This window comes from Halichoerus grypus, chromosome 7, assembly GCF_964656455.1.
Source record: "Halichoerus grypus chromosome 7, mHalGry1.hap1.1, whole genome shotgun sequence".
NCBI classification, from domain to species: domain Eukaryota; kingdom Metazoa; phylum Chordata; class Mammalia; order Carnivora; family Phocidae; genus Halichoerus; species Halichoerus grypus.
The window spans coordinates 100,050,718-100,076,434 of NC_135718.1; the positions used below are offsets into that span (position 1 = coordinate 100,050,718).

At 33.8% G+C, this 25,717-nt stretch overlaps 1 protein-coding gene across 2 annotated transcripts in view; it reads right to left on the bottom strand.

The window, feature by feature from the left end:
- The window catches only part of KIFAP3 (kinesin associated protein 3), a 184,772-nt gene that overhangs the window by 49,921 nt on the left and 109,134 nt on the right, over positions 1–25,717 (bottom strand). For both annotated transcript variants that reach the window (XM_036097963.2, XM_078077942.1), the window contains exons 11-16: positions 23,142–23,242; positions 11,696–11,804; positions 10,316–10,428; positions 9,613–9,778; positions 8,874–8,999; positions 5,208–5,306 (exon numbers count right to left, since the gene is read on the bottom strand). In XM_036097963.2, coding sequence (XP_035953856.2) covers positions 5,208–5,306; positions 8,874–8,999; positions 9,613–9,778; positions 10,316–10,428; positions 11,696–11,804; positions 23,142–23,242 — 714 coding nt within the window. The remainder of the gene's footprint in view (positions 1–5,207; positions 5,307–8,873; positions 9,000–9,612; positions 9,779–10,315; positions 10,429–11,695; positions 11,805–23,141; positions 23,243–25,717) is intronic.

The following is a 25,717-nucleotide window of genomic DNA, read 5'->3' on the forward strand; positions in this document are numbered from 1 at the left end:
GAATTAAAAATAAAAGTGAAAATCATTTCAGATATAAAAAACTAAATTTATAGTAATATATAAGTAAACAAAAACAACAGATAAAACTCCAAGAGAAATGGAAGGTAAAAAGAAAGAAAATTTGTAAAATTTAAAAATAAATAAAAAGAGAAAATATTAGAAGATGACAAATATTGAAGAGAGGCAAAGAAGATCCAACATAATAGAAATTCCAAAGGAGACAACAAAAGCAATTAAACAGAACAAATAACTAAAAACTATAATTCAAGAGAACTTTCCTGAAATTGGGGGGGGGGGGGGAAGAACTACATACTGAAAGATCACATTTGATACTTGGAAAAATCAAGCAAGGATGATGAATACCAAGTCAAATTCTAATAAAGTTACTTGGCTTTAAAAAAAACAAACATTCCTCTGGTCTTACTGGCAAAAAATCAAAGTCATTTATAAAGGAAAAAAAAGTAAATTGTCATCAGACTTTATGACAGATACCAATAATTAGCAGACTACAGACTTCACACTGGCATCAATTCAGGAAAGAAGACAATAGAAAAATACCTTTCAATTGCTGAGAAAAATAACTAGCAATCTAAAACTCCATATTCTGCTAAATTATTACTAAAGAAAAGATGCTAGCTATTTTCAGATAGAGATATATTTTATTATCCATAGATATTCACTTAGCAGTATAAGAGAATATAATTATGAAAGAAAATCAACTCACAGAAATAGAGAAATGGAATTCAAGAAAAAAAATAGTAAACAAGGGAATAGGTCAACACATTATAAATCTTAAATAAGCACTGGTTTTTAAAAGGCATAACTAAAACAATAATTCATTTTCAAATGTTATAAAAATGTTATAAAAATGAGGTGAAATAATTATACTAGATAGTAAATAACATGGAAGATGGAAGTGGAAACATTAGACTTAAAAGTGGAAGGATACAGTCCTTTAAAATTGGAGAGGATACATGTTGAAATTTGGGTTTAACTCCCAAAAGAAAAGAAATGGAATATATAAATAACAAATAAGTAGCGGAAAAGGGAAGAATAAAGAAAACTCAAATCAATCAAGAAACCTCAATGAATCTAAAAAAGGCAGTGAAGAAAAACTTATGATCTCTAATACAGTCGGTCTTGGTTAAACTTGTATTTGAAACAGAAGCCACAGGTTTCCACCAAGAAACTTTAGGACATGTGTACAAGCAAATGACATTCTTTGTAGCACTGATTAAAATGCCGAAAAATTTTTTATCAAATTTCACAGCAAGTAGCAAAGACAGAGGTTAGCCCACATCTTCTACTCATCAGGGCTACTTACTATTTTTCTTGGGGGAAAAAAAGGATATATTTAAAATACAGAAAAAAAATACAGAATGATATATTCTCAGGGGGACTCTAAAAGGACCAAGTCAAATTTGGCTCATTTTCCCATTCTGCAATTTTTGAGGTTGTATGAAAATTAATTGTTACAATAGCACTGGTTCTCAATTTCAGATTCTCAATTCCTATGAATTGTGCTGAGATCTATTTTAAATATTTCAAACTTCTTATTACTTAATATAAGTCTACACCAGCCATCTCAAACATCAGGTTTCTTTCATTCTGTTTAAAATGAAATAATGTTGGGACGCCTGGGTGGCTCAGTCAGTTAAGCGTCTGCCTTCGGCTCAGGTCATGATCCCAGGGTCCTGGGATCGAGTCCCACATCGGGCTCCTTGCTCAGCAAGGGGCCTGCTTCTCCCTCTGCCTGCCTCTGTCTCTCTGATAAATAAATAAAATCTTAAAAAAAAAAATTTAAAAATGAAATAATGTTGATCAAATTCTCTAAATTTAAAAAATGGGAAAAAAAGTTTATTGCTTAATAAATCTTTATTTAAAAATTTATCAGTCATAGCAAAAATCACAAAATGCTTAAAATTATGGTGAAATATTTTAATAATAATTTCTAATTATGTGACAAAAGACAAAGACATATTTAAATGTCACTGACATCAACAAAAATCCTGGTTTTTGAACAACAAAACATTGGGCAAAAGCACTCTAGCAATCTTTATAATCTTAAGGCATGGATGAAAGCAACAGATCTAAGCACTATTCCTGGTGCTTTTGTAAAAATTTTAAATCAGCAGATTTTTTATGTCCCATTCCCTCCATTATCAACATATTATATTCTTCAGAATAACTAAAAAGTACTCACTTCAGCTCCAATGGCTTAACAAAAATCGAACTTGGGAGAAAATAAAGTTACACTGAGAAGGAAAATCAAATGGAAGTTGTCTTAATATTGTGACCTTGATAATAAGGTACTGAGAGTACATTTTAAACAGACAGACCAGGGTTGAGACGCTTATTCACTTATGCATACTTATTCACTATGTACTAGCACACACTATGTACTATAAATACTTCATTCTTCTTTAATCCTCAGAAAAAACCCAATGTGATGACATGTAAACAAAGGTTCTCTTTCAAAGAAGTTACCTAGGAAAGCTATGCTTTCTCTTTAATGTTTACTAACATGTGTTTCATGTTCAGAGATGCTCAACCCAGAAAAGCATATTAAAGTTTCCGAGAAGACCCTGTAGCAGGAAAGCCTGTTTAACACTGATATGAGGAATTCTTAATCTCAGGAAACAAACTGAGGGTTGCTGGAGTGGGGGGTGGGGTGGGAGGGATGGGGTGACTGGGTGTTGGACACTGGGGAGGGTAGGTGTTCTGGTAAGTGCTGTGAATTGTGCAAGACTGTTGAATCTCAGATCTGTACCTCTGAAACAAATAATGCAATATATGTTAAGAAAGAAAAAAAGAAGAAGAAGAATGTAGCAGGAGGGGAAGAATGAAGGGGGGGAAATCGGAGGGGGAGAAGAACCATGAGAGACGATGGACTCTGAAAAACAAACTGAGGGTTCTAGAGGGGAGGGGGGTGGGAGGATGGGTTAGCCTGGTGATGGGTATTGAGGAGGGCACGTTCTGCATGGAGCACTGGGTGTTATGCACAAACAATGAATCATGGAACACTATATCTAAAACTAATGATGTAATGTATGGGGATTAACATAACAATAAAAAAATTAAAAAAAAAGAACCTTTTTTCATTAAGCAACTATTAATAATAAAAAAAAAAAGTTCCATGGAACACCACTGGGGAAAGTGAATTTATTCCAATGATGTTATTAACACTGCTGAAAAGAGTGTACTGGAATTTATTTTCCTGAGGGAGTCAGTTTATAAGCCACATTTTAAAAATATTACTTTGTGATAAAAGAAGATCTCTCTAATGTAGCTGTTAAGGCAAAACAGTATTTGCATATTGATAGCCCATATCAAAATTAATTATTTCTCAGTTAGACTTGTTATTCTTCAGACTTGACTCTTGGGAGACTTTATATGGCTCCAGAAATTAATCTTGTCCTCAAAAGCAAGGCAATTTCCTCCAAAGATGATACTTAAAGCATGTGTCATTGGCTTTGAATATAACACTGAAGGAGTTGCAAAATGTTTTGAGCGAGGACCCAGATCATTAAAAAAAAAAAAAAAAGTCTCCCAAAGTATTAATTTTAAAAGGGTATTAACCTTTAGACACATGTGTTCATTGACCAAACAAGTACTAACCACATGCCAGGTACTATGTTAACTTTTGAGGATAGACAAAGATGAGGAAGACAAAGCTGGTCCTTAAGCTTGAAGAGCTCAAAATCTTTTGGTAAAAACAGGCATACAAATACACAATTTAAAGTTCTTTCTGGGAAGGAGGGAGGCTTAACTGCATTAGAAAGGCTTAACTGAGAAGATGGCTTATAAATCCGCCTTTCATGAGCTGAGATTATTAGGTTAAGAAAGAGACAAATGCATTTGAGGCTGCTAAGGCACACGAAGAGGCAATAGATGGGTCCTGTCTGATATGATGAAAAATTTTGGTGTGCTAAGAGAAAACTGTGTATTGTAGAGTTAAAGGGGGGAACTTTGGAAAAATAGATTAAGGTCAAGTTAAATTTAGATTTTTCACATGGGTAATGAAGAACTTTACGAGTGGAGTTCAAAAGTAAATTTTTTTTTTTTTGGTACACAAACAAGCAGATCACCATGATAAAACACACACACACACACACATTCAGCTAAGACACCACTTCCACTGCCAGCATTTCATGACATCCCCAGATTTGGTTATATATCCTCTCCTATCCCAATGCACATACCTTCATGACATTAATACACTGAATTATAACTTTATATTTCTTATTTACTTGTCTATCTCTCCAATTAGACTATAAACTCCTTGAGTATAGGGACTGACTTTTTTATATATCTAGCACTTAACAGTATCTGTTAGATGATTAGAACTTGGCAGATGTTTGCATTATAAATGATTATATGTAGTAAAAGAGACAGCAGACACAAAACGTTCAGCTATGAGACCGGGTGGATGGTACTTTTGTTATCCACTATGAATATAGAAGGTAGACTGTTTTTCAGGAGAGGATATTGGTCTTATCGAGTATCCTTTTGAATGTAATGATGATAAACTATCACTGTCTCCGTTTGTTGGAAACAACTATAGGCACTTTAAGTCCATCAGTACTTAACAACAATCATATAAGGCAGGAGGTCTTCTTTTCATTTTAATATTATGGCCATTTTATAGATGAAAGATTTTATGCTCAAGGGAGGTTTGATAACTTATCCAAGGTCCTGCAGCTTTTAAGTGGCAAAAGGTAACTTAAAATTCGGACTATTTGATTATAATGCTCTTTAGATAGGTGGAAGACATCCAGATGGCAGTTAGCAACAAATGCCTAGGACTCAAGAAAGACATTTTGAAGATATTAAAAACTTAGTAGATAGTTGGTAGCTGATGTCATGGGAACAGATGTATTTTCCCATGTAGAGTGAATATGGTAAGATTGAAAGAGTACTAAGGAAAGTCCTAGAAACATCTGATATTTAAGTTAATAGAGAAGGAAGTTCTGATATAAGTTCTTAGGAATCACAGCCTGACAAGTTAATAGAATTGTTTGCAAGATTCTACCTATATACTGATTTGGGGTCAACAGCTTCCATGAAAAATATCTTGCCTTCTAAAATTATTTTGAAGCTTGATATTTTTACATTATTTGAACATATGCTAGAAAAAAATACCTAAAGATGCATTTTTTTCTGAGTACGTGAAATGTCATTATCTATTGAAAACATTAAAAGGATACGTGTTTCCTTGATTATGACATCTCTTGTGGCTTGGTGGAAAACCATCTGGTAGAAGACGTAAATTATCTGACATACAAATTCATCATCTTCTTGTTGAGCTGAAAGGAAGCAGAACACTTCAAATGAAAGAATACTATAGTTATATATAAAACTGAAAAACATTGACTGGAATAATGGAGAATTAGAAAACTAAAAGTGACAGGAGACAGGTAAAGGACAACCAGTTTACATTATTTATAATACGTGGGTGGCATATGCAATTTATATCTTTATTTAGGTATTTTTTCTAAATTCCATGATGATGATCAGTGAGGAAATTTATACATATTTTCAGAAGTTTTAGTAATTTTGGTTACAGTTCAACTAAATAGGTTAAATTACTTTGAAAAACAAAGATAAAAAATAAGATTTTGAAAAAGAGAAATTATATCAGCCCTGTGTTTAAACCAGACTAATTGAGACTGTCTTAAAAGATCAGGTTGTACTTAGGAAGAACGGAAGGACAAGACTGGTTTAAGAACACAGTAACAGTGCTTCTCTGTAATTCTCACTATATTTTGCCAACAGGTACAAAGAAATTATTAAATTAACTTCTATGTCCCTAATGTGAAATGGCAACACTAGTTTACTAACACTTGTTCGTTTTTGGTTTGGTCCATCATAAGAATTTCTAAAGCAATTCTAATTTGTGAAATGAATCTGGTTCTGTCTGTATAATATTAACTTTACATGAGAAAAACAGTTCTTAAAAAAAATCACACCTTCTGAATTCTAAGTTTTTGGTAGAAAAACTACTATAAAGGTGTATTATTCTTGAATAATGTTAACAAAATTAAATTTTACTTATTGTCATGACATAATAAGTTATTACAGTTTTAATCAAATTGATTATAATAGTAAAAATAATGTTATATAATCACAAGGGTAATTAATAAATGTTTAATATCATACAGAGAATAGTTTAACAGAATAGCTGATGTCCACTGATTAGTATGCAACAGCAAAAGCAAACACTTACAGAAATCTAATTTTTAGGTACTGGTTATGAAATTTGATTTATTAATAGTTTTTTTGTCAACTCTTGACAACAGTTCAATGGTATCTGTCAGACACAGATTTACGGGTCAACAGAGCATCTAACTAGTGGTGTAGAATAAATTGTGGGTCCCTTAAAGTCCAAAGGATTTCCTTTACCTACTTGCCAAGGTACCACTCTCCCAGACTACTTGGGCTAAAATTCCATTAATTACTCTCTTGGTATACAGGGTTCCCTCACTTAACCCCGAGTTTTAATCTTGAAAACCCATATATTTCTTTATTGTATTTTGTTATTGAAGTATAGTTGACATATGTTATATTCATTTCAGGTGTACAGCAGTGATTCAACAATTCTATGTATCACTCAATGCTCACCATGTAAGAGTAGTCACCACCCGTCAACATACGTTATTACAGTATTATTGACTATATTCCCAGAAATCCGTGTATTTCTTAAAATGAGAAGTATACAGCTTCTGCTTATGATAACCTCATGGCACAGAACATTAAAACATAGTAAAACACTCTGAGCTGACTCTGTCAGCTTGCTTTATACATATCTCAGCTCTCTCAATCATAATCAATGTGGAACAGCAATTCAGGAAGACGGGTCATTTGTTTCAACTTTCTCCAGCTCATCAGAAAATCCTCATTCTCACTCTGCCAACTACATTGTCTTCACTTACACCTCCCAACTATCTCTCTTTTAATTATTTCTAATCTGAAAACTCCTGGCTGTGAGAAGGGTGGACCAAAGTAAATATATATGTACTATATGTAGGAACACTTCAAATATGGAGGTATTATCTCTAGATGACCTATTAAAATGTATTATGTTAAGGAATTTACAAATCAAATTTTTAAAAATTCAAAAGAGAGAGATGGGCAAAAGACTTAAATAGGTACTTAACTTTATTAGCCACAGCTAACTGGCCAATAAATACAAACAGGTACTCAATTATTAGTCATTAGGGAAATGCAAATTAAAACCGCCACTCTACAATTAAAGAGACCAATAATGTCCAGATACGGGGGTGATATAGAAGAACTGGAACTTTTGCACATTGCTGGTGGGACTGAAAATTGGCACACTACCTTGAAAAACATATTGGCATTATTTACTAAAGCCAAACATATGTGGACCCTATGACCCAACAATTCTAGTCCTAGGCATATGTATAATAGGAATGAATACATATATTTACCAAATGAAATGTTTAAGAATGTTCACAGGAACATTATTTATAACAGCCCTTCTCCTATCAAAAAAAAACAAAAAAACTTCTATTGTCTACAAATAGTAGAAAGGATAAATAGTAGTATATTTATATAGCAATGAGAAGAAACACACTTTTTAACATAGATGAATCTCACATTATAATGTAAGGCAAAAAAAACTGGATTCTATACAGTTCAAAGCCAAGCATAAGTAATCTATATGCAATAAAAGAAAGGATAGAAACCAATTTGGAGAGGGTGATAAGGATTGGGAGGTGACACAGGAGGGACTTTTAGGGTGATGGTGATGTTTCATTTCCTTATGTGAGTGGAAGTAACATGGGTGTGCTCATTTTGAAAAATCATTGAGCTATATGTTTGTATGTTTCTTTATGTATGCTATACTTCAAAAAAGTCTATTAAAATAATACAAAATGCACATATATTATACCTGTACAGGAAAGATTGAGATTAGAGTGTCTTTTTAGGCTTCCCATACTTTGCAAAATTTCTTTATTAAAGCTCTAACCCCAAATGTGACTTTAATTTGGAGACAGGTCTATAAGGAAGTAATTAAGGTCAAATGAGGTCATAAGGATGGAGTCCTGACCCCATAGGATTAGTATCCCTATAAGAAGAGATACCAGAGTGTTGAGCGTGTGTTTGTACTCTCTCGCTTGTGCTCTCTGCCCTGTGGGGTTGTGATGACACATCATGAAGGTGAGCTTCTGGAAGCCAGGAAGAAAGGCCTTAGGAGGAACCAAACTGGCTGGCACTTTGATCTTGGACTTTCCAGCCTCCAGAACTATGAGGAAAAAAAAATATATATATATATTTTTTTTGTTTAGGCCACCCAGTCTTTTTGTTATGGCAGCCTAAGTACACTAACACAAGGTTCTAGAGAACTTGACGATAACAGAATAACATTAGATTCAGATAGATTTTGAATACAATGTGGAAAACAATGAATCCTGGCCCCTTAAAAACAACACAAAGGTGAGGGAAAAACTCTATCCAGGCCTCATTGTCCAATACTGTAACCATAGCCACTGTGGCTAATTAAATACAAAATACAGATTCTTAGTCCCAACAGCCACATGCATTGGGCAGCACAAATAGAGAACATTTTCTTCATTACAGAAAGTTTAGAGGACAATAATGGACCTAGGAGGGAATAGGATGCTTTGAATGAGCTTCCAAATGAACCTTCCTGATTAGAACTCAAGATATTAAAAAAAAGGGTTTGCACAAGATAGGAGATCTGATTCAATCAATACAAAGCTCAACAGAAAGAAGAAAAGATAGAATATTAGTATTTCATGATTGCAGACCTTTTATATTTAAAAGTATAAACTAATATCCTGTTTATATATTAACATAAAAATAAATTAAAATAAATTATAATTTACCATTTAGCAATTCGATGAGTGCAGGGATTATCCCAGATTTGGCTAGCAGTGCGGCACAAGAGTCATCCATAGACACGGTTCCGATCATTATGACCACTTCTAAGACAAGGTCATCTTCTGCAGCACCTAGTCAAGTCAAGACCATAGAAAATTTTCACTGCAATGTCCTGATCCAAATCCATTTATATTACCAAAACTTCAATGCACAGAAGAAATACTGTAAGCTACTAAATCAGTTCTTACGAATCTTACTTAATATACTTATAAATTTGTCCTCTTCCCCACATTTCTAAGCTCAGTGAAGACAGGTCATAGTGGTGGGGGAGGGCAGTAGAGAAGTGAAGATACATCTTTGAAAATATAAATGAATGACAATGTAAACACAGAAAACAGAAGACTCATCTGAATGGCTCAAAGAACTTTCTGTGTGCATGTGTATGCATATATAGAGAGATACGGTAATTTTAAAAAGACAGGATAAAAAAATAAGCAGGATAGGGAAGGGAAACTAATATTAAGAAAACATATTGTTAAGAAAAAGCATACATACATATAAGAGGAGACCTAGTGACCACCTTTCTGGGAAGAAGAAACCAGAACTGGAGCTGAAACTCAAGGTGTAGGAAGAAAACATGTGGCCTAGTATAATACTGGTCACAAAAAACGGCTCAAGCAGCCTTATCCACAACAGAAAGAAATAACTTAATGATTATGCAAAAGGGAAATACTAAGCACAGACCTGGTTTTAGTTTATCCTTGAGGTACGGAACTAACTTGTACTCCTTAAGAACCAGTTCCCAGTCTAAGTCTGGAATGGTCAAATTTGCAAGAGTTCCTAAACATTCAATCACAAACTCCTCTTCCTCATCATTAGAGATCTGGGCTGCAAGGTCCCCAACATAATCCTAAATAAAAGAGAATTTTAATACAAATTTTAAAATATGATTTCTGCAGAAGAACCAATCTGATAATGTAAACCATAGGAAGAAAAAAAGAAGTATCAAACATGATTCTCGTTTTAATAATCTTAAACCAAATTGCTACAGGAGCCATTAGTTTAAAGTTATTTATTTATTTATTTATTTTTAGTAATCTCTACACCCAACATGGGGTTCAAACTCACAATCCTGAGATCAAGAGTTGCATGCTCTTCCAAATGAAGCCAGCCAGGTGCCCCAGAAGCCAATGGTTTAAAAGGCAAGAAAACTGGAGTGAGGATGGAAGGGTTTGGGGTAGGGATCATAAAACAAAAACAACTTTAAAACTTAGATTGGGATTTCTAGAAGCTAAACTTACAAGGAAGTTGGTAACAAAAGAAGCAACTTGGGTCATGAGTTAATACTTGATAAGAGCTCAGTAAGAGTTTTATTTCCAAATGTAGCACTTTAAAGCTTTAATTCTCAGGCTATTTTAATAGACAGAAACAAAGAAACTATACTTACAATAAATAAATTTTTAGTTGGTCCATCATGCTGGGAAATATTCCTAATCATTTTCATCAGCAATGGATCCTTGAACTTCAGAGCCCTCTTCATGAGCATCTTCAGCCCATTTCCTACAAAAAAACAGAAGCCTCCTCTAATGGAATTAAGGTTCATTTAAGTTTAATGATTTTTTGTTGTTGTTTATAGTTCTCAAAAAAAACCCCAATTTACACATGGTAAAATGCATGAATCTTAAGTGTATAATAAATTAATTTCAATAAATTTATGCCCCTCGGTAATTCATACCCGTATCAAGATATAGAATATTTCCATTCACTCTAGAAAGTGCCCCTTCTTAGTCAATTCTCTTCCTCAAATGTGATCGCTTCTCTTCTCCTTTTCCTCTTCCTCCTCCTGTTTTCCTTCTCCTTCTTCTTTTTAAACATAGATTAATCTTACCTGTTCTAGAATTTCACATAAATGGTATTACATAGTATGTGCTGTTTTGTGTGTGGAATAGGCACCACAAATTTTAAAAATGTAAATACTTTTTGACCCAGAAAATTGTACTTCTAGGAATGTATTCTAAAAATATAAAAATGGAAATTTGAAAAGTTTCAGAGAAAGGAACATTACTACAGCATGGTTTGTTTGTTACAGAAAAGAAGTGGCAACAAATATCCAAAATATCTGATTAAATTCTAGAAAATCCCTTAATGGATTATTTTGCAGCTATTAGCAATTATGTTTTATAAAAGTATTTAATCACATGGAATGAGATTCAAGATATTACTAACTTAAAAAAAAGTCACCATATATAGATAGAAAAAACCCATTTTAGTTTAAAAATATACAGAAGCATTGCACCAAAATTTTACCTATCATTATCTCTGGATAGCGAGAGTAAAGATTTTAATTTTTTCCTATTTGCTCATTTGTCATTTTGTTTCTTTAAAACAAACATGTATACTTTTCAAATAAGAAAGAAACTATTTAGCAGACTCCAAAATATCATAATGCATGACAAGCTATTTTACTAAGTTATTATGGAAACAAATACCTAATATATATTTTTCTATTGAATTAATTATCTTACACTGTAACACACTGTTTTGCAAATAAAAAGTTTTGTTTAATCTAAAATGTTTTTAAAATTCAAATTTCAATTAAGGATAACAACCTGGTTTATAAAATGTTACTAAAGGGTGTTTCTACACATGATATAACAGTATTTATTCTGAATCTATACGACCTTCAAAGATGAGAGCTATAAATTTTTAAAACAATTTAAAAATAGGATTTACATAGCTAGTATAATTCTTAATTCCTAATTATTTCTTTTCCATTATTTGCCAGTTGACATGATAGAGGTTATCAGTGAAGCTCAAAGGCACTAACCTTCACAGATAAGCTGTACATTCCTTTTGTTAGCAGCAAGATTAATGCAGAAAGAAATGAGTTCCAAGTCAATTCGTTCATCTGAACATTCAAACAGCATCTTCATTAACTAGCAAAAAGCACAGGGAATATTTTATTCAAAAAAACAAAAACACCAGAAGTATTTTATTACAATGTATTATCTTAGATCCTATGTTGGGAATAATATAATACAATTATATTTCTACTCATAGAAGTGGTAGGCTGTCACAACTGACTAATTGAATGAATTAATGGTTAATGAACTACAAGGTGTTCAGCATTAAATATAAACTACCGAGTACAGTGGAGAATACAAGAGGAATATTAGATATGGCCTTTGCATTTAAGGAATTTAAAATACTGTGTAGAAGTAGAGCATTCTCAGCAAAGAAAATAGCTTGTGCACGGTTATAAGGTAAGGAAGAACAAAAGAAGGCAAACATGGTTGCAGTGAGTCAAACAGTGTTCAGAGATAAAGGTAAAAGCCAGATCATGCATGGTTTTGAAGTACATGTTAAAGATGTGGGGCTTCATTTTAAGGACAATGGGAAGCCATTAAAGGCTTCTAAATAAGTAAAACGTCAGGATAAGATTTGTGTTTCAAAATGATCTGGCCAGTGTGGAAAATAGACTGAAATAGAATAAGAAAATGTGGGAAGACCATCTAAGAAACTAGAGGAAAAGTCCAGGTAAGATGATGACTACTTGTGCTAGGTGGGGCTGTGGGGATAGAGATAAAAGGTTGGATTAGAGATGTATTTAGGAACAAGAATCAAAATGGGATTTAATAAGTGACTAGATGTTGGGGTTAAGGGAGAGGAAGGGTCAAAAATGACTCCCAGGTTTCTGTACTGAGCAACAACATGGATAGTGGAGCTAACATTTTCCAAACAAGAGAAACAAGAGTAGAACTTTAAAGGGAAGATAGTAATATTGGTTTTAAATATGTTGAGCTTAATAAGCTGCTTATGTGATAGTCTGGTGCAGGTACTCAGTAAAAGTTATAAATGCAACCCTGAGTTTAGAAGAAATGTTTGCACTGGAGATTTAGGAATTGTCGTATGTGGTTGATGGACTGAAGCTGTAGGCTGGATCCAATCATTTGGGCATGGGTAGAAAATGAGAAAAGAACTCTATTAATGATAAGAGGAAGAGAAGGGAGGTCTGAAAAGCAGCAAACAGAAAAGTAGAAATCTAGGAAAAGGTAGGCTACCTAAGCCATCTATCAGTAACCTAGATTTGTCACGATGAGAGACAGTTGCTATATTAAAGGAGAAATGAACAAACTTTATGCTATAGGTTTGAGAAGCTAGTCTTCTATTATTGGTAAATCAGCAGATTAACTTAGTGTACATTATGCAAAGATATTTTTCTCGGGCGCCTGGGTGGCTCAGTCGTTAAGCATCTGCCTTCGGCTCAGGTCATGGTCCTGGGGTCCTGGGATCGAGCCCTGCATCGGGCTCCCTGCTCAGCGTGAAGCCTACTTCTCCCTCACCCACTCCCCCTGCTTGTGTTCCCTCTCTTGCTGTGTCTCTCTCTATCAAGTAAATAAATAAAATCTTTAAAAAAAAAAAAAAGATATTTTTCTCTAAGTCAAATTGCTAAGACATAGGGAAGTCAATCCTACAATTTATTACCTTAGAATTTCTTACGTCATGTCTCAGAGCAATACCTTTTTAGATCAACATGCCTTTGTGAATCCAGCACAGTGCCTTATATATAGTAAGTGAATAATAACTATTTGTTGTCTGGTTAGACCCTATTCTGTTAAATCTTGTTTTATTTATTCTCTATGTTAGTTTCAAGTAACTTTTAAGTTTCAAAAAGGATATGTGGTTAACATACAAAAATCAATTGCATTTCTGTGTGCTAGCAATGAACAACTAGAAATCAAAATTAAAAACACAGATCCAGAGCGCCTGGGTGGCGCAGTCCATTAAGTGACTTGGTCTCAGCTCAGGCCTTGATCTCAGGGTCGTGATATTGAGCATCATGCTGAGTCTGCTTGAGTTTCTCTCCTCTCCTGCCTCCCCCGTAACTCTCTCTTTCTCTAATAAATAAATCAATCTTTAAAAAAAATAAAGAATAAGATAAAAACACAGATCCACTTAACAAATGCTCCAAAAAATTATACCTAGGTAGGTATAATCCTAACAAAACTATACTTTTGGGGCGCCTGGGTGGCTCAGTCATTAAGCGTCTACCTTCAGCTCAGGTCATGATCCCGGGGTCCTGGGATCGAGCCCCGCACCGGGCTCCCTGCTCAGCGGGGAGCCTGTTTCTCCCTCTCCCACTCCCCCTGCTTGTGTTCCCTCTCTCGCTGTGTCTCTCTCTGTCAAATAAATAAATAAAATCTTTCAAAAAACCCAACTATACTTTTATATATATACTATATGCTGAAAACCACAAAACACTATAGCAGGTGAATAGTTGGCAACGTATCACGCCTTTTTCCAGAGGGCAGCTCTTTAACCACAAATGTTGCTACTAATGCAATTTTTATATAAAGAATCATTAACACTAATAATATTACAGAATAAATTCTATGGCAAAACTAAAATAATCTTAATCTATTGGATATACATTTACCAGATTTTGCTACCTATCTATATATTAACTAACAATTAAAAGTAAATTATAAATTAATAAAAATGTAGATGGCAATCCTCCAATTAATATAATTAGTATGTTTTTCATACTCGAATTAAAAACTTCCTATAGGGGCGCCTGGGTGGCTCAGTTGGTTAAGCGACTGCCTTCGGCTCAGGTCATGATCCTGGAGTCCCGGGATCGAGTCCCGCATCGGGCTCTCTGCTCGGCGGGGAGTCTGCTTCTCCCTCTGACCCTCCTCCCTCTCATGCTCTCTGTCTCTCATTCTTTCTCTCTCAAATAAATAAATAAAATCTTAAAAAAAAAAAAAACTTCCTATAGATTTTTCCAAACTTTTATTTAGGCAAGAAATTTCTTTACAATAACAGAAATCTGTTACAAGCAAAATATGTTGCTATTTACTTGAAATTAACCTTGTAGTATGAAAATAGCCCTTACAAATGGGGTTAGAGGTGATCTGTTTAGAAGCTGAGGAGTTTTGCTTTTTGTTTTGTTTTTGGTAATTAATTTTCATGTTAAATCCGTGAAGTAATCAGAAACTAGATTTTTAAAAAATAATGCAGTTTTGAAATCTTATCCAACTATCCCCCACCCCCGCCAAACCAAGAGAAATCAGAACTAAATGTGAATGAAATGTATCATGATATAGAATTAGTTTTTCATAATAGGAAAGAGAAACACTTCAATTTTAATTAAAGCATTCACATTTTAAAATAATAGTTTTGTTCAAACTCCATGTGCAACATTATGTCTCTAATTTGATTGCTACCCATGGCACTTCAAAAGCTAAGTGTAATTGCTGACAACTAGGAAATATTAAAACTAGATTTGTTCTGTTTTAACTATGTCCATTGTCATCTTTTACTAATTTAACAGGAAAGCACTAAAAGGGCTTCAGCCTGTGCAATGAAGAGGCAATAGCGTTCAATCAGACAAGTCCCATATTGAGTATCAGATACCAAAGACCCATGACTGAAATCACTGTGTCTAGACTCTCTGGCACCTGACTTCACTTATTTACCAGTGACCAGAGGCCAACCCCCACAGCTCTCTGTATTCACATACACCTCTACTGCCCCCATCCCCCCACCCAAACATCTTTGAATGATTATGGCAGAACTTTGCATGCCTCAGGAATCTCTTCTGACTGGCTACTCCCTAACTCTGCTGTTTGAAGTGATGCTCTGGTTTCTGAACTTCAGCAGATAATGGCAGGCAGGAGCAAAGGGGGCTGTCAGAAAGGACGTTTACCAGCATTCAGCTAAAAAGAAGCATGTAGATCAAAGAAGGGCCAAATAGGACAACTGTGGTGGAAAACATGTGGATCACTATGAAGATTCTTACACACTGTTCTATGGTAAAATATTAAATAACACCATGACATCATTACCTAAACATGTACTTTGATTGGCTATTCTAACACCAATAAATATTTTTATATGCATCTGGATGGCATTTACACGTATTTAAACAAAACATGCATCTTAGAAGTCTAAATAACAATGAACTGTTAATGTGTACTTTTAACTATTATTACAATATGACTATTAACTCCTGGTTATCCCTAAGTTTGCTTACCTGAAACAATTCACCCACTGAGACCATTAAGATCACATATAAAGTCAGACTTGCCCTGGACCCCAAATTTTACAGAATGGTAACATAATAGGGGAAAAATTAGAATATACTGGATAATTAGAGGCACTACAGTACAAAAGAAGAAAAGCAATATAAAATTGGGAGAGATTATGAAACATATTGAACATGCAATCACCTACTTTGAGTGTTAAATAATTTACAAAAAATTCTAATTATAGATCTATCTTATAACATACATGTAAGATAGGCAGTATTTAAACTGGACTATGAATAGATCCAAAATAATGTGAACGATCTAATATTTTACTAATAGTACCTTACTTTTGTAGAGTGTTGTATGGTTTATAAAGCTCCTTTACATAAATATCTAGTGTAATTAAAGAATATGACCATACTGCACATATTTTTGAAATGAATATGGATGACTACTGAACCACTGCTTTCACACTTTCAAAGTTATTTTAGGCTTTTCATTTGAAAATCATTTGCAATACCTGACAGTCTTTACTAAACAAAAATTAATGTGCATAATTTCAAAGTTAACCAAGTAATACATTAACTCTAAGATCCAAACCTCAGATACAGCTTTATTTAATAAGTAGGTTAATCAGTTGCTGTCACAAATAGTTTATTTACTTATTTTTTTAAAGATCTTTTATTTTGGGGCATCTGGGTGGCTCAGTCAGTTCAGCATCTGCCTTTGGCTCAGGTCATGGCCCCAGGGTCCTAGGATCGAGCCCCATGTTGGGCTCCCAGCTCAGCGGGGAGCCTGTTTCTCCCTTTCACTCTGCTTGTGCTCTCTTTCTCTCAAATAAATAAATACTTAAAAAAAAGATAAAAAAAGATCTTTTATTTTTTAACGATTCATTCATTTATTTTAGATAGAGAGACCAAGAGAGAAAGAGAGAGCATAAGCAGGGGGAGGGGCACAGAGAGAGAATCCTCAAGCAGACTCAACGCTGAGTAGGAATCCGAGGCGGGGCTCAATCCCAGAACCCTGAGATCATGGCCTGAGCTGAAACCAAGAGTCAGATGCTCAACCAACCGATCCACCCAGGAGTCCCGAGACTTCATTTTTAAGTAATCTCCACACCCAATGTGGGGCTTGAATTCACAACCCTGAGATCAAGAGTCACACACCCTATTGACTGAGCCACCCAGGTGTCTCAACAAATAGTTTAAAGCTTTACTAGTTTTAAAGTCATTAATTTGAGTAGCCACTATCTCTGAAAGGAGTATCTTTTTAACTTGGGAAGGAAGCTTGGAAACTGCAATTTAATCCCAGATTTCCTTTCCATGATTCTGTTACTCTATAATGAATTTGGCACCGGGTGGCAATCAAGCCATGTCAAGTTTTCCCTAAATATGTCAAAACTGAGCCCTATGAAGTACAAGTTACAGGATGGATAGCACTTTAGGACCAAATGTATTCAAGAGTATCATTTCATTTCTCAAAATATGGCCTCATACTAAAATGCTTCAGGATATTTATGATGTAATTTGGTAACATCACCTCACTATTCCTATAAGAGTTGAATTTTTATAAAAAAATAATAAAGGATGTTGACTACTAAATAAGTTTTGGAAGATTTTGTTCATGAAATATAGTTCATTAATGTTCTGAAACCTCCCACTGCAGAAATGTTTTATGTTAGAAAATCATGCCAAAAAAACATGCACGAATATTGTTCTTGAAAAGGTATGGGAGAATTTTCTACAAAGTTTTCAATTGCAATAATAATGTAGCAGAAATAATCTAAACAGGCTCTTATTTCCACTTCTTTATTTAAAATAAAGTTTTATGTCTCATGTTTGAAATTATACATTTAAAAAGAGGATAATCCCAAATTGAAGATTCAACAAAATAAGTTTTCTGTCCCTTTTTATTTTATATTTATTTCTTTTTTATTTAGTGTTATTTTCTTTAAAATCTAATCTGGATAAAAACAGTCAATCTACACAAGAATATTATTCTTTTTTGGCTGCTTTCCAATTCATATCTTGTAGTCAATGAAGTTCTGACACTAAATGGGATTGGAAAAGGAACACCCTTTGAAACTGCAAAGCAGAAACCCTTGGAACATATGGAGTGAGACTGTAGTAAATCACCTGTAATCTCCCTTTGACACGGCTACTCTTTTATTGAAAACTTGTTTGACAAAGAGTTTGATTACACTTCGCATTGGCTACAGTCTGACATGTGTTATCTCTATAAGAAGCCTTGCCTTGTTAGATAAGATATGCTGTATATTCTTTGAAGAATATCTATTTCCTATAAACATAATTAGTTCATCCTCTTGATATAAAAAGCTAAGAAATTACCCTTGAGAGTTTATCAGTTTTTTAATTGCATGTGGATAAAGTATAAAATTCTAGAATAGTAAATTCAATCTTAGAACCATTTCACTAATTTGGAATGAATAAAAGATGGGCAATTGTAATAAAAAGAGAAATTATGGTCTATTTTTTACTACATATTATCTTTCAAGTAATATACACTTAATAACTCATATAAGGCTAACGAGGAATTGCTTAGTAGGAGTCTTAAGAGGAATTACTTTAGTAAGTGTAACTTACTATTTATATTCCTCTAAAGTGTTTTCTTTTAATTTTATTTTATTATGTTAATCACCATACATTACATCATTAGTTTTTGATGTAGTGTTCCATGATTCATTGTTTGCATATAACACCCAGTGCTCCATTCAATACGTGCCCTCTTTAATACCCATCACCAGGCTAACCCCTCCCCCCACCCCCTTCTCCTTTAGAACCCTCAGTTTGTTTCTCATAGTTCGTCTCCCGCTCTGATATCCCCCCTTCATTTTTCCCTTCCTACAATCTTCTTTGTTTTAACATATAATGTATTATTTGTTTCAGAGGTACAGGTCTGTGATTCAACACTCTTCCACAATTCACAGCGCCCACCATAGCACATACCCTCCCCAATGTCTATCACCCAGCCACCCCATCCCTCCCACCCCCACCACTCCAGCAACCCTCAGTTTGTTTCCTGAGATTAAGAATTCCTCATATCAGTGAGGTCATATGATACATGTTTTTCTCTGATTGACTTATTTCGCTTAGCATAATACCCTCTAGTTCCATCCACATCGTTGCAAATGGCAAGATTTCATTTTTTTTTGATGGCTGCATAATATTCCATTGTATATATATACCACCTCTTCTTTATCCATTCATCTGTCGATGGACATCTTGGCTCTTCCCATAGTTTGGCTATTGTGGACATTGCTGCTATAAACATTGGGGTGCACGTATCCCTTCGGATCACTACATTTGTATCTTTGGGGTAAATATGCAGTAGTGCAATTGCTGGGTCATAGGGTAACTCTATTTTTAACTTTTTGAGGAACCTCCATACTGTTTTCCAGAGTGGCTGCACCAGCTTGCATTCTCACCAACCGTGTAGGAGGGTTCCCCTTTCTCCACATCCCCACCAACATCTGTCGTTTCCCAACTTGTTAATTTTAGCCATTCTGACTGGTGTGAGGTGGTATCTCATTGAGGTTTTGATTTAGATTTCCCTGATGCCCAGTGATGTTGAGCACTTTTTCATGTGTCTGTTGGCCATTTGGATGTCTTCTTTGGAAAAATGTCTGTTCATGTCTTCTGCCCATTTCTTGATTGGATTATTTGTTCTTTGGGTGTTGAGTTTCATAAGTTCTTTATAGATTTTGGATACTAGCCCTTTATCTGATATGTCATTTGCAAATATCTTCTCCCACTCTGTCCGTTGTCTTTTGGTTTTGTTGATTGCTTCCTTTGCTGTGCAAAAGCTTTTTATCTTGATGAAGTCCCAATTGTTCATTTTTGCCCTTGCTTCCCTTGCCTTTGGCGATGTTTCTAGGAAGAAGTTGCTGCGGCTGAGGTCGAAGAGGTTGCTGCCTGTGTTCTCCTTTAGGATTGTGATGGACTCCTGTCTCACATTGAGGTCTTTCAACCATTTGGAGTCTATTTTTGTGTGTGGTGTAAGGAAATGGTCCTTTCAGTTTCATTCTTCTGCATATGGCTGTCCAATTTCCCAACACCATTTGTTGAAGAGACTTTTTTCTATTGGACATTCTTTCCTGCTTTGTCAAAGATTAGTTGACCATAGAGTTGAAGGTCCATTTCTCGGCTCTTTATTCTGTTCCATTGATCTATGTGTCTGTTTTTGTGCCGGTACTATACTGTCTTGATGATGACAGCTTTGTAATAGAGCTTGAAGTCCGGAATTGTGATGCCACCAGCTTTGCTTTTCTTTTTCAACATTCCTCTGGCTATGCGGGGTCTTTTCTGCTTCCATACAAATTTTAGGATTATTTGTTCCATTTCTTTGAAAAAAGTTGATGGTATTTTGATAGGGATTGCATTAAATGTGTAGATTGCTCTGGGTAGCATTGACATCTTCACAATATTTGTTCTTCCAATCCATGAGCATGGAACGTTTTTCCATTTCTTTGTGTCTTCCCTCAACTTCTTTAATGAGTACAGATTCTTTGCCTCTTTGGTTAGATTTATTTCTACGTATCTTATGGTTTTGGGTGCAATTGTAAATGGGATTGACTCCTTAATTTCTCTTTCTTCTGTCTTGTTGTTGGTGTATAGAAATGCCACTGATTTCTGTACATTGATTTTATATCCTGCCACTTCACTGAATCCCTGTATGAGTTCTAGCAGTTTTGGGGTGGAGTCTTTTGGGTTTTCCATATAAAGTATTATATCATCTGCAAAGAGTGAGAGTTTGACTTCTTCTTTGCCGATTTGGACGCCTTTTATTTCTTTTTGTTGTCTGATTGCTGTGGCTAGGACTTCTAGTACTATGTTGAATAGCAGTGGTGATAGTGGACATCCCTGCCATGTTCCCGACCTTAGGGGGAAAGCTCTCAGTTTTTCCCCATTGAGAATGATATTCGCTGTGGGTTTTTCATAGATGGCTTTTATGATATTGAGGTATGTACCCTCTAACCCTATACTCTGAAGAGTTTTGATCAAGAAAGGATGCTGTACTTTGTCAAATGCTTTTTCTGCATCTATTGAGAGGATCATATGGTTCTTGTTATTTCTTTTATTAATGTATTGTATCACATTGATTGATTTGCAGATGTTGAACCAACCTTGCATATGCCTCTAAAGTGTTTTCTTAACGTGGTATTTTTATTGTTTACTCTATATCCTGCAATTTTGCTTTTTCTATTTTAGAAAACCATTTTATAAAAAATAATGTAATATTAAAAACCAGCCCAACCAGGATTCCAATCAGATATTCAAATTAGTGTAGCTCAGTTTAATAAAGATTGATGGCACAATAGTGAATCCATGAATGTAAATTCCCTAAGAATAAAATGTGTTTAATATGTATAGAATCTCTACCCTTACAACATAATGCATATAAAAAAATCACTAAACTCCTTCAAGACAAAGAGACCTAACATATGAAATATATCAAGCAACTGAGTCATAGCAAAATCTTTCTTAAGAACAGTACTATGAAGATAAAAGAATTTTGATAATGCATTTTCCCATCTGAGAACACAAAGCATTTAAAATCATTGAACATAAATATAACAAAAGGGCAAAGTTAGGAAATATTTGTAATATCAGAAAGAATTAAAATAGTTATGTTTCATATTTAGATCTCATTTATTTTATTTATTTATTTTTTAAAGATTTTATTTATTTATTTGACAGAGAGAGAGACAGTGAGAGAGGGAACACAAGCAGGGGGAGTGGGAAAGGGAGAAGCAGGCTTCTAGCCTAGCAGGGAGCCTGATGCAGGGCTCGATCCCAGGACCCTGAGATCATGACCTCAGCCAAAGACAGTTGCTTAACCAACTGAGCCACCCAGGCGCCCCTAGATCTCATTTATTAATCTTAAAAATATTAACATGCTAATGGAAAAATTGGTAAAGGACATGAATAATTTATAAATAATGTGGATAATAAACATACAAAAAAAGTTCAACCTCATCAATATTCATGGAAATGCAAATAAAAAAAGACACTCCATTTTTAGAGAAATGATATTAGTCCGTATTGCTAAAAGTGAAATGTTAGGAAACTGCCCACGTGTCCATCAACAGATGAATGGATAAAGAAGATATGGTGTGTAGGTGTGTGTAGGGTGTATGTGTGTGAGTGTGTGAGTGTGTGTGTGTGTGTGTGTGTGTGTGTGTGTGTGTGTGTGTGATGGAATATTACACAGTCATCAAAAAGAATGAAATCTTGCCATTTGCAATGACATGGATAGAGCTTGAGAGTATAATGCTAAATGAAATAATTCAGTAAGAGAAAGACAAATGATTTCACTCATATGTGGAATTTAAGAAACAAAACAAATGAGCAAAGAAAAAAAGAGAAACTGATGGTTACCAGAGGGCAGGTGGGTGGGGGGATGGGTGAAATAGGTGAGAGGGATTAAGGAGTGCACTTGTGGTGATAAGCACTGGGTGATGCATGGAATTGTTGAATTACTATTGTACATCTGATATAACATTTTATATTAACTACACTGGAATTAAAATGAAATAAAGGAAAAAAGTGAAATGCTAGTTGGAAATACAAATATGCCTTCTTAGAAGGTAATATGTCAAGTACAAAAGTGTTCATACCTTTTGACTTCGTAATTCTACTTTTAGGAATTTAAAGAAAAAATCAGAGATGTGGATAAACATTTACATACTATGATATTTATTCCACATTATTTCATTTGTTTATATATGTTTACTTACATCTATTTTTATGTGATAAACTGAAAAAAACTAAACATACAATTTAACAATTTTTAAATTATGATACATTTATGTAATAGAATATTATACAACTATTAGAAATAATTTTTGAAGACTGTTCAATGAAATGGGAGAATACATTATGATCTATTAAGTAAATAAGGTACTATATAATTACATATGACATTTAATCTCAATATATTGTTTTTTTAACTATGCAGAAGGAAATGTACCAAAATATTAAATGGTTATCTCTGGGTCTGGGATAACAGAAAGTTATTTTCATTGTTTATACTGCTCTGTACTTTCCAATTTTCTATCACAAATTCAAATTATTTTTAAGAGGGAATTTTTTAAGGAAAAATGTATCTGGCAAATCAAGAGAACAAAGTGAAAAATACCTATTTTTTTATTATTATTATGTTCAATTAGCCAACATATACCTATTTTTTTAATACTTTAAAAAAAAAACTTAAACCACTTACCTGTGGTATACAGTCAGTGTATGCAAACATTGATTTAAAGCGGTCATCCATGCTTATGTGGTAAAGGACACACATTGCTATTTGTTTGTAGTTTTCATTACCTGGGCACAAGAAATCAAGGATATGATTAAATCATAGATATAATGAATTTTTTTGATATAACACACTCAAATTAATACATTAAAACTTTCAAACGATTGATCCTAATTTAGAAAATATTTTCAGCTCCCTATTTCAATCCCAAAGTTTGGAATATACTGTCTGTGAAATATCACTAATATCCAAGAGATAACATGTATTTTGCAAGGTATGTTTGTGAAAAAAAATTAACCACAAACCAAAGAATTTATCGTTTTCAATAGCCTACTATAAAATAGATCGGGTCACTGGCCTCCCCACCCTTACTGTTCCATCAAAATATGTGATTAGTACAGTTCTTGACAGTGATGATATATGCAAAATAGTAAGTGGAAAAGTGTATTTAATGCCTATGAATCAGAAACTGGAAAAATAATCTAAATGATTTAAAAAGAAGTACAACAGTATTTGTAACGTTAAAAAACACATGACTATAAAACATTAAGGGCTGTCTGGAACTTCAGAGGTCAGGTGATCCTAGCCTTATACACCTTGAAACTGAGAAAAGAGAAGCAAATGATATATTACAGACTGAAAAATAAAATGGGACTCATATATCATGCAATCCTTCCACTTAAATAGGTCTTATTGTAAGGACCTATTTATGATCTCCAAGTCAGTGACAGAACTAGAATTAGATAAGTTGTTTAACTAAAAAGTTTTACTCAAAATAATATCCTGAGAAATCTTTGAAGATATCTGGAGTTTAAAAAAATCAAGCAGGTAAGTGAATTTAATTGATAAATAGTGTATGAAGATTTTATATATGTTCTAACATGGAGGATAAATTTAGTACCTTTATCCTTGTGTCTACCATACCATAAAATTACTAAAATACTTAAGTGTTTTTTAAAATTGTTTTAGATTCTGATTGAATTTTTTCATATATTAGGCATATCTTTTAAGATTGTTAGAAATTCTTAGAGGATATAAACTTTGGTATTCTCACAAGGCTTAGTAGAGCACATGGAAGTTTCCCAATAAATATCTGCTGAATGATTCTATTTTTAGTATTTAAACAGCGTAATGACTGTAGTTAACAATCCTGTATTGTATATTTGAAAGTTACTAAGAGAGTAAACCTTAAAAATTCTCACCACACACACACACACAGTAACAGTGTGAGGTGATGGATGTGCTAACTAACCTTATTGTGGTAATTATTTTGCAATATATATATATATATATATATATCAAATCATTACATCTTATACCTTAAAGTTACATAAAGTTTTGTCAATTAGATCTGAATAAAGCTGGAAAAAAGAGCAGTGTTACACAAAAAAATTAGAGGCTAAAACAGAAGAAATAAGTACATTTATTCGAAGACAGACATTACTAAATTCTAAAAACTCCAGATTTGAGAAAAGTATTTTAAGGAATTATGGGAGGTTCTTTACAAGTAAGTAAAAAAATATACTGACCCTTTATCTCTAGCTCTTTGTTTTCCTGGACCTTATATGTTAGATAAAAAATATATCATGTGGTAAAGAAGAACAAAGTGAATCTTCAAAACAATCTGTCAAGTATATATTATCATCCCTATGTTTCAGATGAGGAACCCAATGCTTAGAAAAAAACAAATATTCGCTACACAGCCTTGTAAGTGGTTGAGCAGGGATTTAAACTCTGATTCTAAAATCTTCACCAGGTTATGTTACGATGCCACTCAAATATTTTTTATATCATAAGATGAAACGGCCTTCTAAGTAAGATGTTATTATTGGGTATAAAAGACTGATCTATACTGACATATGACAGAATAAAACATATTTTTGAAATAGATTTTTTAAAAATCTGGACTTTTGCATCTTTTAAAATTGTTTGGCTAAAGTCTATTGCCTTTGGTTTTCAATATCAATATAAAAATGACTCCTTGGGATAAAACAAAAACAATAAAATCCATTCTTCATCAGATGAAAACATACTAGTAAACATTCAAATTTAACTAAAAATCTGTGAATTCACTAACTCAACCACTTGGAATACAATGCATGAAGAAGCTACATTTTATATGTGAAGTAACGGGATTACTTATTTTATCTGATATTTAATGTCTTTTTCTCTATATCATTATAATTTATAGAAAATTTGCAGACTAAAGAGTCCACATCAAATCATTCAGGTAAATTTCAGGCCTTTTCTAGTACTTGAAAAACTTCATTACACAATCTATGGAGAAGACAGACACTGAATGAAGAAGATAAGCTCTAAGGATATTGACCCTAGGCTTAGATGAAAAGGTAAGATAAAATAATATAGGAGAAAGTATACCTAATTTGAAGATGAAGCTTAGTAAATGAGAAACACAAGTTAACTGTAGGAAATATATATATATATACATATACTAAGTATTTGGGGGTAATAATTTTTTTGGAGGAAGATGTAATGCAAAAATTGTGAAATTACTCCAAAAAGAGAAAAGTAGAGACAAACTG